Source organism: Thunnus albacares, chromosome 11, assembly GCF_914725855.1.
Source record: "Thunnus albacares chromosome 11, fThuAlb1.1, whole genome shotgun sequence".
Lineage (NCBI taxonomy): Eukaryota > Metazoa > Chordata > Actinopteri > Scombriformes > Scombridae > Thunnus > Thunnus albacares.
In genome coordinates this window covers 9,782,086-9,797,628 of record NC_058116.1, presented here as the reverse complement: position 1 = coordinate 9,797,628, position 15,543 = coordinate 9,782,086, and the positions used below count along the sequence as shown (strand labels likewise).

At 38.7% G+C, this 15,543-nt stretch overlaps 2 protein-coding genes across 2 annotated transcripts; both read right to left on the bottom strand.

The window, feature by feature from the left end:
* Nucleotides 1-554: 554 nt before the first annotated feature.
* On the bottom strand, nucleotides 555-6,226 carry gpr18 (G protein-coupled receptor 18). Its single transcript, XM_044366336.1, has 2 exons — nucleotides 5,326-6,226; nucleotides 555-4,159 (listed from the first exon to the last, which is right to left on the bottom strand). Exon 2 carries the CDS (start codon nucleotides 4,156-4,158, stop codon nucleotides 3,139-3,141), a length of 1,020 nt encoding a protein of 339 aa, XP_044222271.1. The 5' UTR covers nucleotide 4,159; nucleotides 5,326-6,226; the 3' UTR covers nucleotides 555-3,138.
* A 29-nt stretch (nucleotides 6,227-6,255) lies between these two features.
* gpr183a (G protein-coupled receptor 183a) lies at nucleotides 6,256-13,728 on the bottom strand. Its single transcript, XM_044366335.1, has 2 exons — nucleotides 13,561-13,728; nucleotides 6,256-10,977 (listed from the first exon to the last, which is right to left on the bottom strand). Exon 2 carries the CDS (start codon nucleotides 10,952-10,954, stop codon nucleotides 9,833-9,835), a length of 1,122 nt encoding a protein of 373 aa, XP_044222270.1. The 5' UTR covers nucleotides 10,955-10,977; nucleotides 13,561-13,728; the 3' UTR covers nucleotides 6,256-9,832.
* Nucleotides 13,729-15,543: the final 1,815 nt, after the last annotated feature.

Here is a 15,543-nt window from a genome sequence, read left to right as displayed (position 1 = left end):
CTACGTCTAATTACATCCAATTTGTTTTTATCATTTCCTTTTTAGCTAACTATTTCCACTGTTTATCTACTGCTTTTAGCAAACTATTTCAACTTTTAATCCATTAGCTCTCTTTAACAATGTATCCATTGCTATTAGTTAACTATTTCAACAGTTTATTCTCTACTTTTACCTCTATTTCAACCATTCATCTGTTAATATTAGCAAATTGTTAGACTTCTCTGCTCGCTTGCTGATTCGCTTTCCTGCCCTCTCAATTGCAACATATATTGTTGAGGTGTTACAGCTGACTCAATATACGGATATATTTTTTTTAAAAAATATGAATTTCTATTATTTATAATTAATTGAGCTTCTGCACAATCTTTCCACGTACCCCCTGGCAACTGCATATGTACCCCCTTGGGTGCAAGTACCCCTGGTTGAGAATCACTACTGTAGGTTGTTTACTGCTGTACTATATTCCATTTTTTCATATCCAGGGGGTCATCTGTTCCAAATCTGTTTCACAGTCACAGTAACATTGAACATAAATGACCATGTAAGACACAAACTCATGAGAAACACTTTTAATCATGATAAAAATAAAGATAGTCCAACAAAGCACGATTTGGAAAGCAAATACAGCAACACTGTCTCTGATCATCATTTGATAGTGTGCTGACACGCAAACTCTATTAAGCTGTCTTCAAATATGCAAAAATGATATGATTTTACAATGATTACATATTCACTTCCCCAGCTGGCTGGCTCCAAGCGTCTCCATTTGTCATCGACTATTGTGTCCAATTATATGATTAGCTTTGAACACTCCAGCACTTCGAGAGCTCTCGTGTGTTCTGCCGCGCAGAGTGATTCACAAACAAAGTCATTACAACATGTATTCACACATATCAAATAACAAAACAGATGGCCACTGCGCTCGCCGCCTGATTTGTTTTCCACACGAGTGGTATAAAAAAAAAAAAAAAAAGTATTTTGTCTGAGCTGTGTTTAATGCTGACTGTTTTTATTCCCAAAGAAGAGCAGCTGGCTGTCGCGCTGTTAGATCAGCTCCTATGAAAGACAATCTTGTTTTCATTAATTTCTCTACAACAAAGGCACTTGTTGGGAAGATTTAGAATTACAGCGGGTAAAGCTTCCGGATAATTCATCACAGGGACTTGACAGGAAACTTAATTGTTTTAAATGCCAGTTGCTGTGAGCAGCGTGGCTGGTTTTTCTTTGATGTCTAACAGGTGGGACAGATAGACAACCCTCTGATGTTTCATTTGACCTTTGACCTTGCAGTTATAAATCCACATGTAGTCCACTAACCAATAAACCCATCATCATGTGATGAACTGCAGTTCCCAGAATTCCATGTGAGATGGAACTCTTGTAGTCTTCTCCTTCTTATTAAACACAGTGTCCTTATTCTAAAGTGTGCAAACCACTGTACAAACCAACCAAACACCATATGGACTCTCATTGCATTTGATCATTGTATCATACTTACTTATTACACTAATCAGAATCTCTTCAAGGAAATGCACAGTGAAAAACAGTTCATTTAGCTCTGTGTCTTCAATTGACTGACCAGTTCAGAAAGTTGCCGTGATGCATGCGGTTACACCACAGAGTGCCTTTACTGTCTAATTGCATGAGACACTACATAGTTACTCAGCTACACTGACTCACTGTCTAATCCGGTTAAGACTGTGTGGGTGTGACAGACACACTAACTCGATTATTTTAGCATTGGCAACACCAAATCGATTCTTAGTAGGGGTGATGTTTGTGCAGGACATCTATCAAAAGAGTCACATTCGAACATGAGTTTTTATTCCTTCGTTTAAATTAAACGGTCTCTTGCCAGAGACAGAACTGTCACACACAAGGCACCTTCTAACTCATCACTTGTCTGTCATTTGTGGAATAAATTGAAGATAAATAGCGGATCTTACATTGTGATGCTTACACTCGTAGCTGAGACCTGACACGAAAGTACCAGCCAGTGCAGAAAAAGGTTTTCTCTCTTAACGTTAAGGTTGCTTTAAATCTAGTGAATAGCCTCCCTGACATCTCTTGAGGATGTTACTGTAAATGCACTCCAAAGTGACTGAATCATTTAACATCTGATCAATACAATTCGCATTGCACCATAAACACACTTAAGTCTGATTGCTGGTTGAGGAAGCAGTAATGACAGTAGTTAACAACTTCTGTGTGGGAAGATGGAATCGAAGCTATTTCACAGGATAAAAGCCAAAATATTTGTTGTTGTAAAGCCAGATGAAATATTATAAAATGCATTAAAAAAAGAAAAAGAAAAAGGAAAATGATAAGCACATAAACAAAAACCTTGCACATCCACCTTAAAACTATAGAAAGCACTGTTTCTCTTGCTGTGGCAGGTGGATGGGATATAGTTGTGCCATGCTGCCATCACCTGGTCATTAAATTTACAGCAACTTTCAGGACACTTGGGATGTAGTTCTAATTATGTCCTGTATCAAGTGGTTAGGCTTAGCCTCCACTCCACAAAAATGACAAGATGAAGTGACAACAGTCAAACAAACTTAGTTTCTTTGCATATCAAATGCATGACGTCATGAGGCATTGATGGTTCTATTTACTCAGTCATGATGCAACACTGAAGTGCAGCACAGGTTACAAATATAGTGCAGCCGCCAACCTGCAACCCTGAACAACCAACCATCATTTCCTGTAGATATGCCCCTGTGGGGGATGTCAGGCCCTTTACAGTTCTTGGTTGACGTAGAGAGAAGGCGATGTTTAACACATAATAACATCACCAAGATACTGTGGGCTATGTTTTAAATGATTGTGAGCTTTATTTTCGCCTACATGTGTTACACCTGAGCCACAGATACTCTCGCTTTGTCTGCCAGAGCAAAGATGCACAGAAAACATTTCAAGTCTCATGGGTGAGTCAATCATCTCTGAACACAGATGTTTTTGCCATAACAGCAGCACACCCATACTGTGAGTGTAAATTACACCTTGGAAATTAATTGCTAGTTTTGATCCTTTTGATAATGAACCATGTACACAGTGAAGCATTCAGTGTTACATTGTTCCAAAGCGTACAAAGTACATATCGGCGTGCTGTTTGACATGGAAATGATGGCTGTTTCATATCATTGCGCTGGTCAGGTTGCTCATTGATCGGACGCTGCCCGTGTGTGTGTGCCTGCTCTTCCGTCTCACACTTCGCAGATAGTTCCTGTACAGAATCACGCTCATCACCCTGTCCTGGAACTGCTTGGAGACGATGTAGTACAGAATGATATCTAAGACTGTGCTCAGGTTCATCAGAAATGTGGTGAAGACTGCCCATGTGCTAAACCCCCCGTCTTCTCCATTCCCTAGCAAACGTAGCACTAAACAGATATGGAAAGGCACAAAACACACCAACACCTGGATAATGAGTGTGATTATAATCCGTATGGACTTCTGCTTCACTTTAGGTTTGAGTTTAGAGGTGCGGCCGTGGATCAGATTATCTATAATGACAATATAGCAGCCAATCATTATACATATGGGGACCAGGAAGAAGAAGATGAGCCGCACAAAGTTGACAAGGTTGTCATGGCGCAGGTAGATGATGTCTTGCATTTTGACACAGGTGGTGGAGTTGGAGATGCGATCAGGGTCGTGGTCAAGGAAGAGCAGTGGTAGAGTGCTGCCCAGAGTCATGAACCAAACCCCAAGACTCGCCACCACGGCCTTGGGGACATTCCTCAGCTCCTTGCCGTGCTTTGGCTGGACGATGGCCATGTAGCGGTCAGCACTGATCAGAGCAAACAGCCACAGGGCCATGCAGGGGTAGAAGATGGTGAGAGCTGCACTGATCCGGCAAAAAAGATCTCCAAAGGGCCAGTAGTCATGGTGGTGATAAACCATCCTGAAAGGAAGCAGCAGGATGAAGGTGAGGTCGACCACCGCCACGTTTATCATGTAGACAGTGACTGAGTTCCTCTTCTTGGTGGTGAGGGCAAACACCCATAAAGCAGTGAGATTGACTATGACTCCTATGATGAAGACGAAGCAGTAGAAGATCAGGCTTGCCATGCGGTACTCCACCGGGCCCTGCTCTGGCCTCACAGCAGCAGACACCACAGACATGTTGGAGGAGTTTAGATCCAGCTTCATACTGAAATTTAAAAAATTCAGCAGAAAAAAAACATTGTTTAGTGAGTAACAGTATGTGGCCTAACATAGCACTGGTGTTTGTTATCATTAAACAATTCCTTTATCGTAATTTTTTGCTATTTATAGGCCATTTGTTTTCATGATTTGAGTTGAAGTCCAATTAATTCACTTATGTTGAAAGGTCATGTGTTTCTAGCAAGGTCCTAATAAGAAAAAATGAATTTTGATGTCTATGTGGAAGGTAATACATATAAAATTAATAAAATCTAAACTGAGTAATTCTATAACCTGCTATCAGTTACAAAAATACTACAGAAAAGCGGAAACAGATGTGTTCTTTGATCGCAACTTTGACTAAAATAGTTTGTCAGATTTTAAGTTTGAAGTCCCAAAAGATCTGAGGAGGAAATAAAGCACCTTACTTTTGAACATTATGTAGAAATTAGTCATTAGTCCACGAGTTTGAAATCTACAGAAAAAAATTAAAAATGAAAACAACAGAAGCACAATGATAAAACGGTGAATGTGACATGAAAAATGATTTTGTACAGAAAATCGGGAGTTGAAATAATCAAAGGCTGCTTCTAAATATGTACATGCCTGTGTTACAGTTTGGAGAACCTGCTGCTTGATCATTTGAATACTTATTTTTAAAAGCTGCGCAGCTGCGCTATGAAAGACACAATAAGATGAAGGGACCTTGTCTGTCTAGATGTGTCATTCCATAATTAAATATTACACAAACAAGCAGACAAATAGTAAATATATGCAGCATATGAATTACATTGTAGAAAGAATGACAATCTGTGTAATCTGTGGTAAAGGTACAAAATGGAAGTGGAAGTGATATTTCTTGCCCCCTGATGGTGTGTCTTGATAAGAAATCATGTGACTTCTGTGTTGAATACTTTTAAGTAATAATTTTTTTCCAGTGTACCCACTGCACTGTGTATTTTGAGAATTTCGATTGTGATCAATACCAGTAATACCAATTACTGTAAAGCTACAGAATAATGCAAATTAGGTGATTGAAACCAAAACTACCCCAAAGCACACATAAAGCAAATAGCCTATAAAACACTACTCTGCCAAAATGACTTGTTTTCTCCATCTTAAAAGTCAAAGAGATCAGGTAGCCTTGCCTGGACAATAAAAGACTGCACTTACCACAGAAATCACACAAACATGTTGACAAGCTTGTGCCAACAGGTTTATGAAGCGGCACAGCGATTTATCTGAGCACTCTGGTCTAACAGCCAAAATGGGGAAGTGAATGCTTTCTTAAAGGGTAATGCGCTGGAAATGGTGGCGAGACTGAACACAGACTAAAGCCCCCATCACTTCCTGTGTTGACTGTGTGTGGTAGTAGTTTCTGTACTTTAGATTCCTTTACAGTATCTACGTAGTCGGAACACAAAGGGCTACAGCTTTCCACTGTCTGCAATTACACCCCCTTAAAGAAAATGATGTGCCATTAGAAGTGGGAGTGTGTTTGGCAGGCAGAGAGATGGCAGATTTAGGGCGAGTTATTGATTGGAAAAGTGGGGTCTGTCACAGCACATTAGTTCTCAGGGGAGTAATCCACAGCAGGTTGCTGTGAGAAGCATCTGCTGCTGGAGAGAAGTAATTAAAAACAGGATGTTGAGGCAGTTGCCATATAAACAGGAAATAAGACGGCGGTAATAGACACTTCACGCTGATGCTGTGAGATGGTTTTACACCACGCCGACTTAATGGATGCAGAGCGCATACCTCAGGTGAAACACTCAAGGTCAGTCTGGACCCGGATTGAATACAGATTAATGTGTGTGATTAATGTGTGTGTGAATTGGTAACAACTATGAATTAGGAGGACATTTGCCCCAAAGAACATTGTCCAATCAAAACTTCTTCCCCTTATCTCCTATACGGTGTTTTCCATTGCCACTATAGAATTCTTATGAAATGGAAACTAAAAATCACACTTTCCCATATCCTGCATTTCCTCTTTTGCCTTGTGACTGCACTCCACTGTCCACTTGACCTCCACAAAAGGTCATATTGATTTGTCATGTTTGTTTTGATAATGCAGTTTTGAAAGTTGGTTCGCTTTGATGCTGATGATTTTTTTTTTTTTTTTTTGCTATATTTTCAGTACAGCGTTCATATGGAGTCTGCTCATTCTGTCTCATTCTTATTCCTGGGAAATAATTATCTATCGGCTCGTCCTCTCGATGTGTCTTAAAACTCTCATACCAGATGGTACTTTGTGTTCATTGCAATATGTTGTTATGACAACAGTCTGTGTGATGTTTTCTCTACTTGTCATGTGGTTGCTTCAGTAAGTCCTCCACTCCATAATAAATACTTTATTATTCACCAGTAAAATAAAATATATACTATGTGCATATATACTTGCAGGTCTGACAGCATCAAGTTCTGTCTTGCTGAGCTTCCCTTAACTGCCAATTAAATCATTTCCACACTGACATTCTTGCACTATATTTAACTGACAGAGAACAATATTTAAATAAAAGATTAATTGATTATCTTTTGTTGCGTCTGTCAATATTCATATTTGGTGTACAGCCCATCTAACTTCCTTTACAATCACCTCTTTACCTTGGACTACACTGTCCTCTAGAGGCTGAAAATAATCACTACAAAACTTGCAGAGACAGCAGTCTGTGCCCCATGATGGTTTTTTGTCTTAGGATACTTCTTAGGATACTTCATTTCTTATTATGTAAGATGATACTATTATATTAATGGATTCATATTTTAAGCTTTTCCAAACTAAGTTTTTTCATTTTATGAACATGATGGCATGGAATTGTATCTTTGTAATCATCTCATGTATTGTTCTGTGTTATGTCTCCTTTCCCCCCCACCTGTACCTCTTTTTTATGTCCTTTTTCTCTTTCTCCATATCTTCCTACAGTTGGTAACTGAACTTAGATGCTTTAATTCAAAAGTGAAACTCAAAAGAAATGCAGATAAAGTTATTCAATTAATTTAACTCTAATTAATTTCTGGACATTACATTTATATTATTGACATAATTATCTGTATATATGCCACTGAATCTGCCAGGTTTCAGAGGTGTAGCTACATTGTGTTAACTTCTTCCTTTAAAACAATCACAACAAAACAATTGGTTACTTTTTTTGTCCCAATTGTCATAGACTGTTATGTAACAGATAAGGTAATGCGCTTTAGGAAAAATATGTTTTATTGTAAAAGTGAAACTTAAGATCAAGAAGTACCGTATTGTGTTTTGTTCACTGTTAGAAAATGTTCTGCTCTGTGGTTTTGCTCGAGCCTTAGCAGTTGCTTTGCTGGCTGGTGAGCTTTGCAATCAACATGATGAAACGTACGCTGATGAACTTTTCCTGTACTTTGTCTTGCTTTCCTTTATCTTCACTTGTATCTTGTTTCTGTGCCATCTGTTGTCGAGGCCTGCTGGGTGTAGGGACGGGATGATACATGAGGAATGGCTGAGATGAGAATTGTTTCTGTTTTGCTTGCTCTACTTCCCCTAGTGTTGTGCAATGCAAGTATTGCAGCAAAGTTAGAATTTTTCTGATAACAGCTTTAAATAAATGATTAATGCCCATTCATCTCTCAGATAGACCAACAAACCTTATTATAATGGTAGTATCATGTCAATAAATGACTCTATGACAATTGATGTATGAATATGAAAAAGAGCATCTTGAATTGCATGAGCATGATCAGCAACAAATAAAACAAATAAAACCATATCATCTGCATAAAGATGTGTTTGACATCAATGTGGAGAAGAGACGTCATTCTCATTCATCTGCTATTTAAGAAATACTACCAGAGAATCAGCACACACCTTCCTTTTAGTTTAAAGACAACACACATGCTCTATGTAGATGGGTCACCTGTTTTACCATATGATTCATTTTGTTTGTTAATCTGTTGATATTGTACTAATACTGTGGATAATTAGGCTGGGGTACTACACCAGCCCAGGATTTATGTTCATAGTGAACTATTCCGTTTTGGTTTTTTAACAGCTCTGTCTAACGCCCAACCAAGTGTCTTAGTCGGTAACCATACCTAAACCATTTACCATAACCATAATATGGTCCTTAACTTTAACCACACCTTAACCGCACAGTAGTTACCCTGCATGTATTGTAGAAATAAATAATTTAATATAAAAATGTTAAATGTCAATATCACTTTGTTAGTATTTTTGCATTTTACATATTTAATTTGGAATAGTGGAATTTCTGGTGGCTCCTATACTGGTGACAGTAGAACTGACTCACATTGAAATGATGAACAACACAGGGCCTAACACAAGGATATACTTTTGCTACATCATATGACTCCTATCACTTATCCAATCAACCCCCACACCATTTCACTGTCAAAGGACTTCTTTTGTAGAAAAGTAAAAATAATCATACTACATATCAACAGAGTTGAGTTCTCTCACTGTTTTGCATTCAACAGTGACATTCAACCAAGATTGTTATCCACGTGACCTGTTGTATGTGTGGTAATTGCTGTATGCTGATCATACATGTGGTATCACAGTAAGTGAAACTAAACCCAACATAAAGACAAATCCCACATGAAACACATTGAAACTGCTACTTTGTACGAACAGAAACTATTCCATATGTCAACAGATCCAGCATTTTGAAAAAATGAATTGACACCTGATTTTAGCATGCAAATATGTTATTACTGCTTTCTTAACTGCGTTGAAACCAAAATTGACAATGCTATTTAATATTTTGGTAGAACTCAAAAAACAGCTCAAAATACAAGCTTTGACAAATGACATCATCAACCACACCCACTTTTATCGTGAGGAAATAAATGCTAAGCAGACAAATATGGGGTGCCAACCACTTCAGCTGGCAGGCAGGCTGCAATAATGAGTGTGCAGTTTATCAATTATCCTGAGATATTGCAGCTGAGTACTGAAACTTGAGGCAGAAAGGCTGAGGATATTTTGGAATGAAACTCATATCTACTGAGTAGATTAACAACTCAGTTATAAAAGTAACACTGTGAGGATGGGCTCAGATGTGAGGTTGCAAATGGTTGTTGCCTTCAAGTGAGTATACTGCTTTTAGGAATATAACTCTTCACATACATGTACTAAGTTTTCACTATTTTTTCACTATTTTTCTAATCAGCAGTGTAATTTGAATGTGGGTAGGACTTCATGTCAACTTGTTGATGTCTAATAATGTCTTTTCCAGCTCTTTATCAAGTGACAGTCTTCTTCCACCACTGCTCTGCTTTGGGCTCTACCTCACCAGCACTCAGGTTACTGGCAAGCATGCTTTCTTTCCTTAGCTGCAACAGTCTCTGCTTTCTTGACCAATTCACTAATTATTAATTAGAAAATATACAAACACAAGAGGTGCTGGATTGTCCCTCTTCTCCCTTTTCTCAGTCATTCTGTTGATGATATTTCATAAACCTTCCCTGGTGTAAACAGATCTGGTCCAATACACCTGAATTCCTACAGAATGGATCCAGATGCTGAGTGGCTGCTTGGAGTCCATGATGGTGTAAGTGAGTCCATTTCAATGTTCAAAACCATTTGAGACACAAATTGACTTAGCTTGATCGATGTAAGCGCACTGAGACATAAAAGTATCTCTCATCTTGTGTAACTTTTCGTGCCTCAGTTTTACTCTTATCGGTGTGATCTCCTCTCTGAGTGTCTCTCACTGGTTGTACCTACAGTTGAGTTGGTGAGTTGGATATTGTTGCCATCAATAATATCCCTGGAAGAGCCTTCAGGTGAAGTCCTCCCTACACTGGAGAAGGACATGCTGACTTGCAGCTTCAGCAGCCTCATGAGTTTCCTCTTGTAGCCCTTACAGGCAAAGAAATAGATAAAAGGATCCAAGCTAGAGTTGAGGTTCATCAGACACACAGTGATGTGCAGCGACACCTGAAAGGCTGTGAGGTCAGCACAATCAGGGCTCGACGACAGCTTGCGGATCATGTACTGCAGGATGTCAATGTGATAGGGGCTGTAACAGATGACAAACACCAGGGACACACAGCAGATTACACCGATGGCCTTGCGGTTCCGACCGGACTTTTCGGTCAAATGGTTGTTCTTGGCTGTGGAATGGAGTTTGGAGCACAAGACTGAGTAACACACCAGGATGGTGATCACAGGGATGACATAACCAATGAAGACAGCGCCAATCAGAGTAGTGGCAATATGGTCGATTTTCTCAAAGTTGGGGTATTCCATACAGGTGATGAAGCCATCTGGTTCCTTATTGGTCATGGGCATGCCGAGCAGGGGGAGTGTCTGTGCTAGGACTAGCACCCACACGCCAACACAAATGTAGCGCACATTACTAACCTTCCGGAATCGGGCATAGCGCAGCGGCAGGACCACAGCAATGAAACGGTCTACACTGAGGCAGGTCATGAAATTGACTCCTGCGTAGGTGTTGATATAGAAGATGAGGCCTGACATCTTACATATCACCTCACCCAGAGGCCAGTGGAAGCCCAAGGCGTAGTAGGCAATCCTCACAGGAAGAGAGAGGGTGAAGAGGATGTCGGAAATGACCAGGTTGAGTGAGTACAAGGTGGTGGAGTTGATCTTCTTCAGATTGGGACGGATGACATGGAGGGCGAGGCAGTTTCCGAACAGCCCCACAAAGAATACAATGCAGTAGAAAATAGGCATGAGGACCTTGGCATAGTCCCGGTGGGCATATAAGGTATCGCAGGTAGAGTCATTGCTGGTGGATGGAGGGCTATGAATGGTAGGCACAATGGTATGATCCATCTTGATAATTTAGGAACCAGTAACTGCAAAAGGGAAAACAAAATGTGTTAAGGCTTTTGTTAAATTCATTTTGATGCATGCCTTTATTCTTTCCTTTCCTCTTTTTTTCTTTTTCCTCCGATCCAAAAAGGCAATCAAGAAAATGTGAATCAAGTTAAGATAAAGGACACAAAATCAGCCATGTTATGTCTATTTGAAAAGATACAATGAAACACAAAGAAGTTATAGTAGAAGTTATGGTAGTTCTCATTACTGCTTTCCATACTACCTGTAAGGCTAAAAGGACGTTTCCTTGGAAGTGTTTATTGGTATGTGTTCATTCACACTAATTATGGTATTTCTGTATTAATATACATGACATTTCCATTCCAGTTTTCTGTGAATTGTAACAAATTATATTTAATGTAAAATATACAGAATATAAATTCAAAAAACCTTTATTTTGATGCTTTCAACATATAACAAAGGCTCCCATGAAGGCTGAATGAATCCATGAATTTGATTTGTTACCCTCATAAAATAATAATTTCTGTTTCAAGCACATGAACTCTCAGCGGATGTATCATCAGTATCTCACTGTCAAAAAATGCTTAGTGAGACACAACATGTTGTGGCAAATTGAAATTGTTTCTGTGGTGTGTGGTGCCTCCTTGTGGTTCTTACTAAGCAAACAACCTCTAACTTCAAGTTCTTCAAATTTCCTTTACCTTTGCACAAGGTTTTGAACAAGCACAATTCTAAAAATAAAAGGTGAAGTTAAGTTCAAGACAACAACTATTATGAGTACTTCATCACAAGTAAGGTACAAATCAGATGCTGTTTGATTGAGAATGTAAAGGACCTTAAAGGACCTTTTCAACTCTTTTCATTCGCTAGTTTGATATATCAAGACATACTTTATTATTTGAGCATGGTTGCATGACACTGTTAATAATTTTAAGTAAAATTTAGTCCTGTTTATACATGAAGAGGACAATAAAAAAAAAAAAAAGACAGATTATTTACCCATTCAGCCACTAATGTGTGTGTTTGACTCATAGGACGTGGCTGTTTGTTCATGCTCTTTGTAGCGAAAAGTGACATGAAGGAAGTCTGTGAACAATAACAGGGCTTAGCTGTGATTTTGAATGCAGCTGCAACACGTTCACACTTACTCTCACACAGCAAAAAACGTGGTGTTGAGAGGCAGCCTTGTATATGAGGAAGTCAGCTTCCCAAGGGTGGTCTGTCTTAGAATGGTAGGTGGGGGAAAGTCACATTATTTGAGCCAAAACTAAAACCCACTCCAACTACAGCTATATGCTCACGGCGCGGTGGAGAAATGTGTTTCCGGCATTCTGTATGGAGCAAACATGTGGCTTCATTCAAATGCCTTTCTTATTGAAATGATTTAAGTTAGTTAGTTAGTTAGTTATTGTGTTATGCACCTACAAGTGCCCAGCCCACATGGACTTACAAGACACCAAAATAAAGTGCAGTGGTGAAACATTTGTCAAATAGAAACAAGAACTAAACATCCCACTCACAGTACATTGCAAACAAAGAACTTTGTCCTTTTATCAACTTCTACAAATAAAATCAACCACACAAAAGATTCCTTTCCTGAAACACAGCTCAAGTTTTCAAAGTCTTTTCTCTGCAGGGAGAGCAGTAATTCTGCCCGTTTCTATAGCTAATGGAAATGTACCTAAACGTAACTGTGCGCGCAAAGATCTTTGACTATTGGATAAGTTCTGCTTCAGATAAGGCTCTGCACTTTTCATCAGATGTTTTTGAAATTAGTATCAAACATCAACAGACCATCTATCTTTGTACATCAGGAACAGTTTTCATGGACATCATGAATATTACACATTAATCTGTTTTGGGAAATAAAAAAATAATCAGTCTTTCCTTCTAGTGAGCCGCTGTTCAGGCATATTCACAACTCTGTTCCAAAGTCCAATCATCTCACATTTATGTCTGACATGTCGTGGTTCCCATCATATCACTACTAATGGCCAAAACTGGTGTACATATATTTTCATAAAAAAATCTGTATTTTATGTCACAAACATATTTTCTATCTTTCCAATAAGAGTCAGACTGTTGAAAGTTTGAAAGTGGTTTCCTGCTGTTCATGGATGTTGTAACTGTGATTGAATGCTTTCGCTGTGCTATGAACATGTACTTTTAACACTGAACTTCTTTAGTAGACTGCCAATATTATTTCAAAAGATCCACCATTCATTATTTCTAAACTAGAGGATACATTTTGCAAAAGTGTGGTGACTTGTCACTGAAAAATGGCATTCAAATTCAATGTTTTGTCACATTTTGTGCAAGAGTACGTTTCAGATGTTTCCATGTGGTAGATGTTTGACTCTGGAGTACAAGGTATTTTCCACAACTCAAATCAAGTCATTACATTACATTACATCATTACAAACAAAACTGCAAACTGTTTTCTTGTTGCTACGAGTCAAAGGACACACACACTCGCATATATATACCTATATATATATATACACATATATACATATATACATACATCCAAATACACTTTCAATATCTTATCTACGTCACTGAGAATGATTCACGATTCACTCTATGAAAAAGAAACATACCTCAATGATGTATGATTTTTCTCAGATTTAACGCCTCCAGAAGTCAAATTGATCCACAAGACTTCTTCTTGTGCCAAGTCTATGTCAGTTACGCAAGTTGTCCTGGTAGCACTACAACCACTCTGCCCTGAATGAGAGCAGCATGACATATAGAAATCAAGATCCGCATCTGCTGCCAGTAACCATAGTGACAAAATATCCTGTCGTAGGTTTCCCTCTCTCTCTCTCTCTCTCTCTCTCTGTCTGTGCGTGTGTTTATCTCTGTCTCTGGACCTCTCAGACTTTCTATCTCTCAGCACACACTTTTGAAACACCTACTGATTGCACCCAGAGAGTGTTACAAAATGTCAAGTGACGCAAAACTGTTGTATGAAATATTTAATAAGACCTTTGTGACTGATAAAACTTTTGGGTCTAAGTCATATGTGACATATATCAGGATTGAAAAATCTAGTTTTCATATAGCTGACAAGCCACGTGTGTACCCATGGGAGGATGTGGCTTCAGCTGCACAAATGAGGCCATCAAAAAGCTGTTGTTTTTATTAAACACTGAGCTGGTTGTATGAACTTGTTTTACTAATGCCAAAGTTGCTTTTTGAACAACAATTACATTACAATCTAACAATTTCTACTTCAACTTCAGACTCTTTCAGTTTTTGACTGACTTCTCTTTAGATCATGCAAATGGGTGACAGAAACTTCCCCTTTGCTCCAGTTTTCACCTTTGTTTTGATGTCAGAAAAGGAAATCAATGTCTCATTTTACTTCAAACAATTATTTCTTTTAAAGCACTTTGAATTGCCTTGTTGTTGAAATGTGCTATACAAATACACTTGCTTTGCCTTGCCTTAAAGGATATACGATATGGTGATGAATCATTATTAAGCACTTTTTACAAGTGATTAGTGATTAATAATTAATTATTACTAATCACTAATTACTACTAATAAATTAAATATGATAACATTTTTCTGCCCAAAACCAGCAATGACTTCCTGGGGTGAGAGATCACTAAGGCTACACCAAAACAGAAAGCCTCACCAAATAAAACACATGGTTTATGATGTAGGAGTAGCACACCACTGTAAAAACACAACAGTGCTTTGGAGTGAAAGATCAGAGGCAATGTAAATGTGACATATGAATGCGGTAAAGCCTTGATCTTATACAAAAGAGCCTTTCAATGTTGTGTACCAACTGTTATCCTGCGGTTTTCACACCTTTGAATCACTCCCTCCCTTCTGGGTACTGCGTTCTACTATAACACATTTTAATGTACAGGATATGAGCTTAGGTGGCACATGCAAGAGAAGGGAGCATGAAAAATGGCACAATATGTGAAGCACTGTCTTGATGATTTAGTGGGTTTGAATGAAAAAATAATATTCTCCTTTCTTATTCACCACAACCTTCATTCGCTCAAAACAAGTCCGGCGGTGAGGCAGAGGAAGCATTTTAACTTCCTCATGGTCTGGCCTTGTGGGTCTGACTCACTGCACTTCAGACAGCCAGATCCCACCCATTGCTGACAGACAACAGGCATAGTGTTCTGCCATGGCTATTCATAGAAGACAATGGTGGGGAATACCAAAGTCACTCACAATATTTTTACACCTTGTTCTTTTATTTTCAGTTGAAGATATCAACCAGTTATTATCCTGATATGGTGATAATAAAAAAAGAAAACAACTGTGCAGGGACTAAAAACTGTGAGATAGTGGTCGATTTCACCAAGCTTTTGATGCTAATCAATGTTCTGCACATCCTGTACATAATAAGGAAGTTATGAGAGAGAAATGTCAAGAAGGAAATCCTCTTGAGTTGTATCTGTTGAAATATTCAGTAGTATACTCGATCTGTCATGGAAGCATTCATTTGATGCTCTGATTTATATGTTGCCTGTCAGGAGTCAGGAGAGGTGGTTGAACCTAACAGTGGCCAGTTTAGTTTATATTGTGACTACAGTTTTACAGCAATTGTA

Bases quoted from the DNA above. Each gene is read 5' to 3' on its own strand.
- gpr18 (XM_044366336.1), bottom strand. From the start codon at position 4,158: ATGAAGCTGGATCTAAACTCCTCCAACATGTCTGTGGTGTCTGCTGCT.
- gpr183a (XM_044366335.1), bottom strand. From the start codon at position 10,954: ATGGATCATACCATTGTGCCTACCATTCATAGCCCTCCATCCACCAGC.